The sequence below is a fragment of the Scardinius erythrophthalmus genome (genome assembly GCF_964197995.2).
Source record: "Scardinius erythrophthalmus genome assembly, chromosome: 2".
In the NCBI taxonomy this organism is placed as follows: domain Eukaryota; kingdom Metazoa; phylum Chordata; class Actinopteri; order Cypriniformes; family Leuciscidae; genus Scardinius; species Scardinius erythrophthalmus.
Genome location: NC_138222.1, coordinates 3,076,256 through 3,091,672, shown reverse-complemented (window position 1 = coordinate 3,091,672; position 15,417 = coordinate 3,076,256). Strand labels below are relative to the sequence as shown.

Below are 15,417 nucleotides of genomic sequence, written 5' to 3'. Positions count from 1 at the left end.
TGCATCTATCCATCATAAAAGTGCATCTATCCATCATAAAAGTGCATCTATCCATCATAAAAGTGCATCTATCCATGATAAACAAACTTCACAGGCTCCGGGGGGTTCATAAAGGCCTTCTGAAGCAAAGTGATGAGTTTGTGTAAGAAAAATATGCATATTTAACATTACAAAGTAAAATTCTAGCTTCCAGTCAAACGAACATACGGAGTCTACTTAGACCATCGTAATTTAGACCATCAGAAATTAAACAGGTCATAAACACGTCAAAGTGAACGGGGCATTGAGACGCAACACGCTACAATGAATGCTTCATTACCTTATCATCTTGCTCCCATTCAGACAGACAAATGTTCCAGTTTATATTGTTTTACAGCCTCAAAAAAATAAATAGCTGTGGCTGAAACTGCATTTTTCACCTTTTGTGCAGAAAACGGAAGTTGCAGAGTGAAACGCTTCTGGAACAAGAACAAATGTGGGCGGGGTTTGATTTAGTCTGTGAGTGATTGATTTGGATGTTTGTGGTTTGCTATAGGTGGATCTCATGTGATTGACAGGTTGCCCCGCCCTCGTCATCAGAGAAGAGAAGTGACTTTAAGCATTCAGACAATTTAAAACCATTCAAACAAAAAACATGCGCAAGAGAACTCAATTTAGATTTGATTCCCATGTCTGGCTAGCACAATTTTGAATATATTTGTTTGTTTGTTTTTTTCTCCAATTTTTCAATATTGGAACCGAATAATACTTACGATGTTCAGTTTGGTTTTAAACCTTACCTTTGTCAGGACAATCATCGAATTCCTTTTGAAATATTTTTTTTCTTCTTTAAATTCCTTTTGGTTCCTATCTATGGCAAGTCAAATTTTGAATAAATATTATTATTTTTTTATTTTTTTATTTTTTTTAAATATTGGAACCGAGTAATATTTACAACGTTCAGTTTTTTTCCCCCCAAAAACGTTACCTTTTTTCAGGACAACCATCGAATTCCTTTTGAAATATTGTCGATTTTTTTTTTCCTTCAAATTCCCTTTGATTCCCAGCTCTGGTCTCCTTCCCTGTCTCCTTTTTCCCTGATCCGCTGAAGCTGTGCGCTCCGCAAATGACTTTTAATTGTATTAGGGTTAGCTGTGCCATGGGGCTGTGGCGTGGGGGTATTTCTGGAGGAGCGAGCGCTAAGCTCATATCTGAGGGGTGTGCGGGGTCCTGATAGCACGAGGGACTGGAGGATTGGGAACGTCTTAAGCGGCTAATCTGTTTGTGTGTTTGCTGAGGTTGGATTGAGCTGTAATGAGGGCTTCAGTATCTGAATATGCCAGGCGTGCCGGATAAAGAACTGAAGGGAAGAGGTGCATGCTGGGATATGTGCCAGGTGTCTGGGCAGTGCCAGAGCGGGATAAGCAGGTGTTTCACACTGTTAGTGTTTGTCTTGCGGTGGCAGGCTGGATTTTGCCCGCTCGAGTGTGGCTCTGTGTGATATGTGTATCTTCTCGTCCATTTCTCTTATGGGGAGCATTGATGCCCGTTTTTATTCGGTAATGCTTTATTTCGATAGTCCACTTTAGACATCCTACTAACTACAAGTAACTTTGCAACTACAAGTCAACTAGCAGTCATTATAGTATTAGTAGACTGTGCTTAATATCTGCTAACACTTTATTTTGATAATCCACTTTAGACATTTACTAACTACAAGTAACTTTGCAACTACAAGTCAACTAGCAGTCATTATAGTATTAGTAGACTGTGCTTAATATCTGCTAACACTTTATTTTGATAATCCACTTTAGACATTTACTAACTACAAGTAACTTTGCAACTACATGCCAACTAGCAGTCATTATAGTATTAGTAGACTGTGCTTAATATCTGCTCATACTTTATTTTGATGCTCCCGACAGACATTAAGATGACTCTAACTTTTCAACTACATGTCAACTTATTCTACTATCCCGAACCCTAACCTAACAGTCTACTAATACTCTAATGACTGTTAGTTGACATGTAGTTGGAAAGTTACTTGTAGTTAGTAGGATGTCTAAAGTGGAGTCTAAAATATCATTTGTTGGGTGAAATTTGTTCCATATTTACAAATAAATCTAATATAAAATGTACTCTCAAATAAATAAAACTAGATTCACAAATTCATATTCAGAGTTTCTGAGAAAGAAAGCAACTATTTGATGAGACTGACAAAGGTTTTTAGTGGATTCCCATTTATTTTTGAGGATTTCTTTGCTGTCTTGCTGTGACAAATGTTTCAGAATCCTCCAATGTAAATCTGCACAGTTTTACAAACACATAGTAAGAATTCTGCAAATACGATCATGTTAATGTATGATTGTTTTGGGGTTAAGTAACTTGACTAATGTTATAACAGCATCCAAAAAAAAACAAACAAAAAAACCTAAATATATGTCATTGTGACCTGTTATGAAAACAACGTTTCCTACTGAGTGGCAGTGCCACAAAGTAAATGGCATTTAAATATTAAAGAGGACCTATTATTCCCTTTTACAGTCTTGCTGTTGTGTTCATGCTCTACTAGAACAGGTTTTCCTGCTTGAATGTTGATTATTCTCCTCATATTCTCCATTGTTGCGGCTCCTCTCTTCCCAGTCTGTCAGTAACGCTCTGTTTACTTCCTGTCTCTATGAAGCCCCTCCTTCTGAAAAGCACACTGCGCTCTGATTGGTCGGCTGGAGCAGTGTGTTGTGATTGGTCGAGCGCTTTGAGTGTGTTTGGGAAATGTACCGCCCCTTACCATAACCGCCAGTTTAACACACTACTAACTAACTCAACCAGGCCCCGCCCCTTTATTCTGCGCATTAATTATTATAATGAGGAATATTGTGACGTGTTCGTTCCCGGAAGAAACTCAAGACTACAGTGGAGGCGTTTCAGGAGTTCAGGAACACTGACACTGATATAGAGAAGAACTGGAGTTTTTTCATGCTCAAACAGCAACATCACACACTGAATAAAGATTTAAAAAAGCATTATAGGTCCTCTTTAAATGATCTTGTGGTTCCTGTGGTTGTCTAGTAGCATATAGTTAAGGAGACGCTATTATCAAACGTGATTTGAGACTTGACCTTGACTTGGTCGGACTCTGCATTCGAACTACGGTTCACTTCACCGATGGAGTGACGTGAATATAAAAATAAAGATGTGGGGGGTGTTGTGTTCATCAGCTCAGAGACACACACACACTGAGTGCATTAGACAGGTCTGTCTGCTCAGATAACTAGCGTCAGAGAAGAAGAGAACGGAGAGGAAATGAATTGGAGATAAAGAATTTTCATTTCCCCTTTTTACAAGTCCCATGTTTTGTGTGTGTGTGTGTGTGTGTGTGTTGCTGGATACGAGCAGCTGGTGGTAACGGCTAGTTACCTTTATTAATTGTTCCCTTTGATTTCTCCTTTTCCTGTGTGTATAAGTATGTATGTTCGTACGTCTGTGTGTGTGAAGCCTGAGAGTGAAGATAATGGAATGTACTGGCAGTGGTGAAGGGAATTCTGGGAGGCTGAAGTAGGCGACGTGTGTGTGTGTGTGTGTGTGTGTGTGTGTGTGTGTGTGCCAGCTGCTCAGTGCTGATAGCGCTATCTGATTGTGAGCGTGCCGTTTCCCTCAAAGGCCCGTTCAGGAGAGAATAGAATGGAAGATCAAGGATGACAGCGAAAAAATGGCATTTTATCGGAAAATAGTTCAAAGTTTATAAATAAAATAAAGCTTTTTTTTGCAGCAGGACTGGGGAGGACAGATAAAGCTGCAGTTGCGGCCTCTGTCCCGACTCTCCTTTCTCTCTGCCTTTCTCTTCATTTACAGAGATGTTAGTGTGGTTTATAATAAACCTGCGAGCGCAGATTAGAGCGGGAACTGAAGAAACGCTGCTCTTCTAAACTGTCCATGCTTTGAGAAGCATAGAGAAAATGATTTTGCATTGGTGCATGTCTGTGTGATTTGCTGCATGGGTTGATTTATTACAATTTTGAGCATCATGACTAGTGATAGACGCATATATCAGCTGGTATTATGATTATTGATCATGTGATATGATAGATAATTGTGCTCGCTTATCCAATTAACCCATATTTGATATGTTAAATTCGAAGGCCTCTAAATGATTGATCAACATGATCAAAACTGTGTTGCACATACTCTACTTCATGTCTTCTGTTGTCTGATTGAAAGATTTTTTAGCGGATAAAAGCCTTATATTTTGAGCAGTAATTTTTTTACGTCCACCTTCAGATCGTAGCCAACTTTTGACTTCAGGTAGGGCTGCTCGATTATGGCAAAAATCATAATTATGTCCATATTTTAATCACAAATCTTTAACACGAGTAGTGGGCGAGTGGGCAAAATCTTACACAAGTCATTTTTTTTTTTCACATAAGCGATTTATATATATAAAAAACGCTCCTAGCGAGTGTATAGCGCTGCTGACTTCAGTGACCCGGATGAGCCTGTGTTTCTGTTCTCAGCGGTTGTTATCTGGGAATAATATACCGCTGGATGGAGCAATTGACCAATCAGAATCAAGTATTCCACACCGCACGCATGGCCGTAGCCAGCTATGAGGTCACCGAGGTCCGGACCTCGGTCATTTTTTTATATTCAAAAATAAAATTTCAAGCTCTCTGAATGATTAATTAGCCGTTTAAACCGCGTCATATGTGTGTTTGCAATTTATGTCGCTGCGAGAAGGTAGATCAGTGAACGGGACTTGAGAGCGTGTTGTGAGCATAGACTGTAAAAAATGCGGCAGAGCGCTTTATGTCACTTTATTATAATTTATAAATAAAGCGCAAAAGAAACTACAAGCATGATGCAACAGCATCGTAGTTGATGTCAATTTGAAAGTCATGAAATGACCAAAAAGTGCCAATAAACTTTTTTTTCTTTTACATTTCCGATAATGGCGCGTATAATTTGCACTAAGTGCCTGTCTTTTTAGCAAAAAAGGCACCCACAACTAAATAGCTACAGTTGCACGGGTCGTTGGGCGTGCGTGAGGTGCTTGAAACTAAGTAGCTTTTGACGCGTTCGACTCGAGTTCGAATCCGCCTTTTGCCGAACTCGCTCTTCTCCCTCTTCTCCCTTTTCCCAATACACATGAGATGTAAAATGTATAGCCTAACATAAAGGTCTCTAGCGTTATATTTTGCCAACGAACTAATATCGAAACCGTGATATGGTTTTGTGCTTTATAAAACAGCACAAGACTTTAAGTATCCTATATAGGCATTATGTTTGTGCTGCGTGATTTAAAGAAAAGTGCGCACTTTGCTCACGCGATCAAAGGGTTTATTTCTTGCAAGTGAAGACATTAGGACAAAAGTATTGTAATTTTCCTATAGTGTAATGTAAAATATACTTTTGAAATATTCATTTTCATTTATTAGGCTATATGGATTTTATGTCATAGGAATAATTATAGAAATCATTATTATATTATTATACTAATTGTTTGGCATACTAAAACACCAGTTATAATGTAATGTAGACTGAAACTCCATATCATAACTAAAAAATATGTTTGAGCCCCCTTTAATGTCCAGGTACAAGTCAATGTTTTTTATTTGTGCACAGTTCATGGGTTGAAGCCCGTTGAAGCTCTTAATTTTGAGCTCTCAAAGAGCACCAGATTGATGCATTTAACCTTAAAATGTACAAAATTTTCTTGCGGGGGAGCATGCCCCCGAACCCCCCTAGAGGAACAGAGGTTTACCCAACATAGTTTTACAAAATCCTATATGGGAAAGATCTATCATTTATGAACTTTACTCCAGCATAGTACAACAAAGTTCCTTTTAAGTCAGTAAACTAAAACTCTTAATGCAAAATTAAAATGTCCTTGGACAAACTATACATTAGGCCTGCCTAAGGGGGGGCCTACAAGACATTGATTGTGCCCAGGGGCCTCTGAATTCTTAATCCGGCCCTGCACCTCACCTCGGACCTCACTAATTTTCAAACCCTGGTTACGGCCTTGACCGCACGGCTCTTTTAAAGCGTTTTGTTCCTCAGGTGAGCCATCAGTTGGGCAGCGTAATGGATCTCTTCAGTACGAGTCTTTCCGTGGCTGGCGTTCCTCCCCCTGATGAACGTGTCATTGATGGTCTCGATTTAAGTCCTGTACTCTTCAACAACTCACTGCTAGACAGGTAACCACTTCAAAGCAAGCAGTACATCCATTCACATTCCATTATTTTGATCAGACTGGTTTACATGCAGAATAAACATCCATTTTAGGTGGTCGGTCAAAGCAGATTCATTTTTTCTAAATGTCATAATCATTTGTTAACAAACAAGTATTCATTACTTCAATGAGCTCATTGTTTCTGCTTTTAATTATTACATTGTTTAAATTAAATTTTTTTTTGCTAACTGTGATTTTTTATATGTACATTTCTGAAATGCATAACTTAGACGGTTTCCTCTGATAACAGATCACTGTAAATTGTAATGTGGACTCATTTTCTGTAAAGCTGTTTTCTGTTTCTCGCTTTGCATTTTCTGTAAAGCTGCTTTGAAACGATGTGTACTGTGAAAAACGCTATGCAAATAAATGTGAATTGAAATGAATTGAATTGAAAATCTCAGAACGTTCAGTACGTTAAGCCGTTAGACTCGTAAAAATAAAGGTTCTTAATTGCCATTTACTAAGAACCTTAAACATAGAACCTTTCAATTCCACAAAAGGTGTGTTCTTCACGTCTAAGAAAAAAAAAAAATATTTTAAGAACTGTTCACTGAAAGTCAAGTCAGCTTTATTTATATAGCACTTTTTACAATACAGTTTTCAAAGCAGCTTTACAGTGATAACAGGAAAATAATGCAACAAAGTTTGTTTAGAAGAAAATAGCGTCACAGTCCAGCTTAAGTATGGTTCATTTTTGTTGTAAAAAAGTTAATTTAGCACATTTATATATATATGGTGTCAATGCAGGCAGATCAGTAATATTGTCGAATATTAAATTAAATGTCCCCAACTAAGCAAGCCAAAAAAAAAAAAGAAAGTGGACCAAAAATGGTTCTTCTATAAGGCATTGCTGTGAAAACCCCCCTCTGGAACCTTTATTTTTAAGAGTGTAGATGCTCTTACTCAACAAAGTTGATGTAGTCTTTAAGCACTTTCAAAGGTGATTTTATTCCCAACAGACCCATCTTCTATTATCGTGGAAACCAGATGATGGCAGTGCGGATCGGGCTATACAAGGTGCACTATTGGACTTGGAGCAACTCATGGGAGGAATTCAACAAGGTCAGCGATTGCAATATTCTTCTGTCTCAGTTTCTTATTCTGTGATGATCTGAAGTCTGATGATCAGGAACATGCCTGAGTGTACACAAGTCATTAAGAGATTTAGATAATGGTCAGTTTCGTTCTAAGTGAGAGCGTACAGGTTAAGAATTACTCGTATCATGGAATTGATTTTGGTGGAGAATTACTCATATCATGCAGTTGATTTTGCTTGAGAATTACTTGTATCGTGAAAATGATTTTGGTCGAGAATTGTATTGCAGAAATTATTTTATTTGAGAGTTACTTGAATCGTGGAAATGATTTTGGTTGAGAATTACATTATATAATTGATTTTGTTTGAGAATTACTTGTATCGCGGAAATGATTTTGGTTGAGATTTACTTCTATCGGGGAAATGATTTTGATTGAGAATTGTATCAGGGAAATGATTTTGGTTGAGAATTACATCATAGAATTGATTTTGTTTGAGAATTACTTGTATAGGGGAAATTATTTTGGTTGAGAATTACTTGTATCGGGGAAATGATTTTGTTTGAGAATTACATGAATCGCGGAAATGATTTTGGTTGAGAATTGTTTTGCAGAAAATTATTTTGGTTGAGAATTACTTGTAGCGGAGAAATGATTTTGGTCGAGAATTACTTGTATTGCGGAAATGATTTTGGTTGAGAATTACTTGTATCGGGGAAATTATTTTGTTTGAGAATTACTTGTATTGCGGAAATGATTTTGGTTGAGAATTATATTGCAGAAAATAATTTTGTTTGAGAATTACTTGTATTGCGGAAATGATTTTGGTTGAGAATTACTTGTAGCGGAGAAATGATTTTGGTTGAGAATTACTTGTATCGGGGAAATGATTTTCGTCTACAATTACTTGTATTGCGGAAATTATTTTGGTTGAGAATTACTTGTATCGGGGAAATGATTTTGGTTGAGAATTACTTGTAGCGGAGAAATGATTTTGGTCGAGAATTGTTTTGCAGAAAATAATTTTGGTTGAGAATTGTTTTGCATAAAATAATTTTGGTTGAGAATTACTTGTAGCGGAGAAATGATTTTGGTTGAGAATTACTTGTAGCGGAGAAATGATTTTGGTTGAGAATTACTTGTATCGGGGAAATGATTTTGTTTGAGAATTACTTGTATTGCGGAAATGATTTTGGTTGAGAATTGTATTGCAGAAAATCATTTTGGTTGAGAATTGTATTGCAGAAAATCATTTTGGTTGAGAATTACTTGTAGCGGAGAAATGATTTTGGTTGAGAATTACTTGTATCGGGGAAATTATTTTGGTTCAGAACTACTTATATCTTGAAAATGATTTTGGTTGAGAATTACTTATATGTTGAAAATGATTTTGGTTGAGAATTACTTATATCGGGGAAATGATTTTGGTCGAGAATTACCGTATTTTCCGGACTATAAGTCGCACTTTTTTTCATAGTTTGGCTGGTCCTGCGACTTATATTCAGGTGCGACTTATATATCAAAATTAATTCAGACTGAGATGAACCAAGAGAAAACATTACCGTCTACAGCCGCGAGAGGGCGCTCTAGTTGGCGGAGTTATTCAGAAGCGACACCATATGAAGAAAATTCAATGGATTCAGTGATGTGGAATGAGATCGCGGGGGCTTGGTGAACTTGTTTACTGGTAACTTGCTTGTTGGACTCCATGGCTTATGTTAATTTAGCCTATTCCGCTTCACAGGTATATGTTCTTTATGCTATTGTGTAACTTAGCTGAATAACTGTTAATGTGTTGCGTTAACACACCGGACACCTACTCAGCCTGTTGTTCTGTGTGCTACTGTGTAGTTGAATAACTTGCCTTTACAGATCAAATGTCTGTTCTTGGTCTTCGATTTTGTGAAATAAATTTCTAAATAAATGCGACTTATACTCCAGTGCGACTTATATATGTTTTTTTCCTCTTCATGACGCATTTTTTGACTGATGCGACTTATACTCCGGAGCGACTTATAGTCTGGAAAATACGGTACTTATATCTTGAAAATGATTTTGGTTGAGAATTACTTATATCGGGGAAATGATTTTGGTCGAGAATTACTTGTATTGCGGAAATGATTTTGTTTAAGAATTACTTGAATCGCGGAAATGATTTTGGTTGAGAATTATATTGCAGAAAATAATTTTGGTTGAGAATTACTTGTAGCGGAGAAATGATTTTGGTCGACAATTACTTGTATTGCGGAAATGATTTTGGTTGAGAATTACTTGTAGCGGAGAAATTATTTTGGTCGAGAATTACTTGTATTGCGAAAATGATTTTGTTTGAGAATTACTTGAATCGCAGAAATAATTTTGGTTGAGAATTGTTTTGCAGAAAATAATTTTGGTTGAGAATTACTTGTAGCGGAGAAATGATTCTGGTTGAGAATTACTTGTATTGCGGAAATGATTTGGTTGAGAATTACTTGTATCGGGGAAATTATTTTGTTTGAGAATTACTTGTATTGCAGAAAATAATTTTGGTTGAGAATTACTTGTATTGCGGAAATGATTTTGGTTGAGAATTACTTATAACGGCGAAATGTTTTTGGTGGAGAATTACTTATATCTTGAAAATGATTTTGGTTGAGAATTACTTGTATCTCGGAAATCAGGCAGTAATGAATATTAATGTAGCTAATGGAGCAGCAGCACTTCTGCAATATCCCTGACTTGTACCACATTGATTCATATTGGCGTTGATAGTGTTGCAATAGAAACACTTAATTCCGAGTCCGAGGATGTGAACAGGCTTGAGTAGAATATCGCGTGTTGTCATTTCGTAATTACGACATGCTGTGAACACAGCATGTGTAAAAAAAAATCAACGTCAGCCGATAACAATACAATATGGTACAGTCGGACAATATCGTGCATATCTAAAGGGGATTTTCAGAACCCTTCATCATTTGTGCTATAGGCATGAATGATGCCTCATATTGTTTGGCTTTTCCTTTTGCTTGATGAACAGTAAAACGGGCAAAAATATCCCATACGCTTGTGCCAATAATAAGCAACTTATCCAGAATACACAGAACACCTTAGCATCATATTGGTGAAATTTGTACAACAAAACAAATTTCTTTAGAAAATGTTATAATCTTGGCTAGTTATTGTCTTACATTCCCCCGATTTCTTGCCTCTTGATGCAGTAATTGCATTCCAAAATGCACATTAGCGTGTTAATGTTATCTCAAAAACAATGCCTTATCAAATAGACTTGAAGATCAGGCAGTAATGAATATTAATGGAGCTAATGGAGCAGCAGCACTTCTGCAAACACGCTTCATCTATTAGTGCTATTCCAGCAGCGTTTGAGATCTCTCATACACGCTACACACGCTTCATTTCCCATTAAAGTCACACAACACACATACAGTCAAACAAAGATGTAATTTTTGAAATATTTTTTACTTGTGTGTGCAGGACACTATAGTTAATTTATGTAAGTGAGGAGAGCAAATAAAGTAAACTGTGACATATTATACCCAAAAATTCTTCATACAGTGACTACCAGTGACATTTATAATAATTTGGGACTAAAAATGATTCGGACACTTTGACCTGATCATGTTTTGCTGAAGTGTTTTTTCTTTAATTGCTAATGCTCTTTTTACACACAGACTGAACAAAATGAAGCATTGCTTGGTGATTGGTTGAGCTAAACTGGTATTATCTAATTGTGTAGTTAAATTTAACATCTGACAGATATTCAACATAATTCATGTGTGAGACAGTCTAACAGAAGGATGGACAAAACCAGTCAAATATCAACTGATTCTTGTCATATTTTATTACCATTTTCTAAACTAGAGTGAATAAAATGTGATAATGTGAGAAATGTTGAATGTTGCTCTGACTGTACATGTAACCCCTGTGCGCCTTCGGCTTCGTCTCTGAACGGGAGGGTTTGTTTTATGCCCCATCGGTTGCTTAAATTGCTCTCTCCTGGATGGCCACTGAATCAATAGCAGCCCTTTATCAGCTCATGTGAACTGGAGTGTAACTTCACAAATAATGGTGTCTGATTGCTTGTGAGCCGTCGATCGATTGTTTGAGCTCGCGTCTCACGCTGGAGTCCAGTCCTGATGGTTAATGTGTTTTCGGGAGGTTTCACCTGATGCTTTAGAGTTGCACACAAATTACGACGCATTTTCACCTCTAGTGCCATTTGGCATCTCCATTTGCCCATCATTTCTAAGCTCAGCGCGTTTAAATTGATTTGAATGATTGTGGGTGACGTGAGGCAATAAGCGTTCGGTTTTTTGCACATACAGTCAAACCAAAAATAATTCAGACACCAGATATAATTTGTTTTTGTTTTTTACTAGTGGGTGCAGGACACTATAGTTCATTTATGTAAGTGAGGAGAGCAAAATAAAGTAAACTGTGACATATTATACCCAAATATTCTTCATACAGTGGACTAGTAAAATTGAAAAACATTTGGGACCAAAAATTCCTCAGACACTTTGAGCTGACCATGTTTTGCTGAAGTGTTTTTTCTTTAATTGCTAATGTGATTACACCACAGACTGAACAAAATGAAGCACTGCTTGGTGATTGGTTGAGCTAAACTGGTATTATCTAATTGTGTAGTTAAATTTAACAGCTGACAGATATTCAACATAATTCATGTGTGAGACAGTCTAACAGAAGGATGGATAAACCAGTGAATTTTTTTCATATTTTATTACCATTTTCTAAACTATTGCGAATAAACTGTGATAATGTGAGAAATGTTGAAATAGTTTTGGTTTGACCGTATTTAGGCAGTGATCCACACTGCACTTCTCTTAAAAAAAGACTCTTTCACCCTCTGGTTTGTTTCCAGTTAAACCCGGTTGAAATGATGGCTTAATAGTATCGGTCACTCGGGTGAGTTCCTCTTGAAACCTGTGTGGATCAGCGAGGTGTGAAATGAGAAATTTCACGGCGTAAGTGCTCTGCATCCGATGATCCTCGCGCCGCACCATTGAGCGATAATATGAAGTATTTTAGTGTGCATTACCTCACAGAAAACACCTGAGAATTCTTCTCTTAAATTACACATTTCACCGGTTTCACTGTACGTAATGATTATAAATCTGAGCTTTGATTGACAGCTGGGTTTGGGGAGGAGCTGTGGGTTTTTTGGCGGGAAGGGATTGTCGTATGACAGGTTTTTGATTACACTCTCTAGTGTAAATAGTTGTTAGATGCTATTTATACTTAGTGCAAATAGTGGCAGATAATATTTGCACCTCAGTGTATTGGAGTGCATTATAAACAGGGTTCGTACAAGGTGCTTAAAAAAGACTTTAAGTCCTGGAAAACCCTTGAAAACAGCCATATTTATGAAGAAGTTCTTGAAAAGTGCTTGAATTATTGAAGACAATATATGGGAAATGTAATTTTAATTTTATTGATAAAACAATCTTTTCACACACAATTAACGCTGCAGTCCGTCTGATATTGATATAGAGGCATTTCACATGGCTATGAGTGTGATATTGCTCATAAATATCCAAGTATATGATACAGCTTTTATTCTTCTGGTCAATCATATATTCATAATCAGTATGAATAAGGAAAGCGATATCTTTGTCATCGTATCCTTTCAATGGTTAAAGTTACCAGTCATTGCATCTGCCGCACTTTATTTGTACCATTTTGTTTTATTGGTTTATTATTATCGATCTATTTACCTTTTTATTTTTTTAAAGATAATAAAGAAAGATATTGTTTGATAAGTGAGATCTCTAATTGTAGTCCTTGAAAAAAAAAAAAAAAAGTAGTGCTTGAAAAGCTGGAATTTCATTTTACAGGATCTGTACGAACCCTGGATAAAACAATAATAACAACATATTCAGTGTTTAAGGTTATTATTGTTAAAATCATAAATGGATGCTGCCTTATTGGGACATTACTTGTCCCAGTTCCTAAAGCCCTAACCCTACTCGATAATCACTTTATTCCCACTTTAAATACCCGTTAGCCACTTTAGTTCCACTTTTTAACAAGTGTCTTAATTATTATTTAGAATAAACTCCTCTCCTTAAAATACAGATTGCTTCAAAGCAGCTTCACATTGATAATGTTAAAGTTCTAAAATTAATAAATTATGCAAAAACATTTGATTTCAGCTCTAAAGCAGCTCTGCGAGAAGATAATAGTGTCATTATTCAGATCAATATTGTTTCAATTCAGTTCAATAACTGTCAGAGTTATGAAACGGGTTCAATTTGTCTATAAACAGATCTGTTATTATATTCAGCTCAAGTCAGTTCAGTGTTGATCATATTTAGTTCAATAACAGTGTGGATTATACATCTCAGTTCGGTTCAGATGTTGTTCTCATCCGATAGTGTCAGTGCAGTTAAATCGATAATATTACTGAATATTAATGGTCTTTTAGACCCCAGCTGAGCAAGCCAGAGGAGGCCGTGGCAAGGAGCCCAAACTCCATTAAGTGGAAGAGAAAAAAAGAAAAGAAAACCTTGAGAAAAACCTCTTGAATACACTTAAGGCAACGTTTCTTGCATTTTCAACCAAATCAACTCTCAGAACCCAAACTTGGGCCTAACAACACGCTAATCAGTAATCTATACTATTTGTTTTCTATTTATTACATTTCTGAACATGCATTTTTAACTACACATCTTTAGTCGGGAACCAGTCGGTTATTACACTGATTTATGTTCTTACAAATTTGCATTTTTAACATGCCAGCTCTCCATACATTAATGTAATGTCAAAATATTATGTCATGTTATGTCATGTCATGTCATGTCATGTGTTCCAATTGCACATCAACATAGTTGTCATGTTATGTCATGTCATGTTATATGTCATGTTATGTCATGCCATGTTATGTCGTGTCATGTCGTGATGTTATATGTCATGTGATGTTATATGTCATGTCATGTTGTCATGTTATATATCATGTCATGTTATATTTTGTCATGTTATATGTCATGTCATGTTATATGTCATGTTATATGTCATGTCATGTTATATGTTATGTCATATGTCATGTCATGTTATATGTTATGTCATATGTCATGTCATGTTATATGTCATGTTATGTTGTATGTCATGTTATGTCATGAGTTCCACTTGCACATCAACATAGAGATGTCATGTCATACCATGGTATTTGTCATGTCATGTCATGTTATGTTATGTCATCTCATGCCATGTTGTCATGTCATGTGTCATGTCATGTGTTGTTATATGTCATATAATGTTATGTCATGCCATGTTATATGTCATGTTATGTCATGTCATATGTCATGTCATGTGTTCCAATTGCACATCAACATAGAGATGTTATGTTATGTCATGTTATATGTCATGTCATGTTATATGTTATGTTATATGTCATGTCATGTCATGTGATGTTATACTGTATGTCATGTCATGTTATGTCATGTCATCTCATGCCATGTTATGTCATGTCATGTCATGTCAAGTCAAGTCAAGTCAAGTTTATTTATATAGCGCTTTTCACAACACAGGCTGTATCAAAGCAGCTTCACAGCAATAAATTAGAACAATACATCAATGTTTGTTTCTAGTGGAACGTCCACGTTTGGTAATGCTGATCAATAGTATCGTTGATTGATTAATTAAATTAAATATTCCCAAATATCCCCAACTGAGCAAGCCAAAGGCAACAGTGGCAAGGAACCGAAAAACTCCATCAGGTGACCTAATGGAGAAAAAGAAACCTTGGGACAACCCGGGCTCAGTCGGGGGCCAGTTCTCCTCTGGCGTTTATGAACTAGAGGTCGGATTTAACTGTAAGATTAAAAGTATTATATGAATGCCTGGCTGAAGAGATGCGTCTTTAATCTAGTTTTAAACGGGGAGAGCGAGTCTGAGCAACGAACAGTATCCGGAAGACTATTCCAGAGTTTTGGTGCTAAATGTGAAAATGCTCTCCCTCCTTTGGTGGATCTGGATATCCTAGGTATGACCAAAAGCCTCGAATTTAGTGATCTTAAAGAGCGCGATGGATTATAGGGCGATAGAAGATCCGTTAAATAGACTGGAGCTAAGCCGTTTAGGGCTTTATAAGTCAGTAGCAATACCTTGTAATTAATATGGGACTTTATAGGTAACCAATGTAGTGATGATAAAAT

General features: G+C 36.6%; 1 protein-coding gene across 1 annotated transcript in view; it reads left to right on the top strand.

The window, feature by feature from the left end:
• galns (galactosamine (N-acetyl)-6-sulfatase) overlaps window positions 1-15,417 on the top strand; it is a 51,423-nt gene that overhangs the window by 13,911 nt on the left and 22,095 nt on the right. Inside the window, exons 10-11 of the mRNA XM_081358805.1 lie at window positions 6,037-6,173; window positions 7,171-7,273. Of these exons, the coding sequence (XP_081214931.1) occupies window positions 6,037-6,173; window positions 7,171-7,273 (240 nt within the window). The remainder of the gene's footprint in view (window positions 1-6,036; window positions 6,174-7,170; window positions 7,274-15,417) is intronic.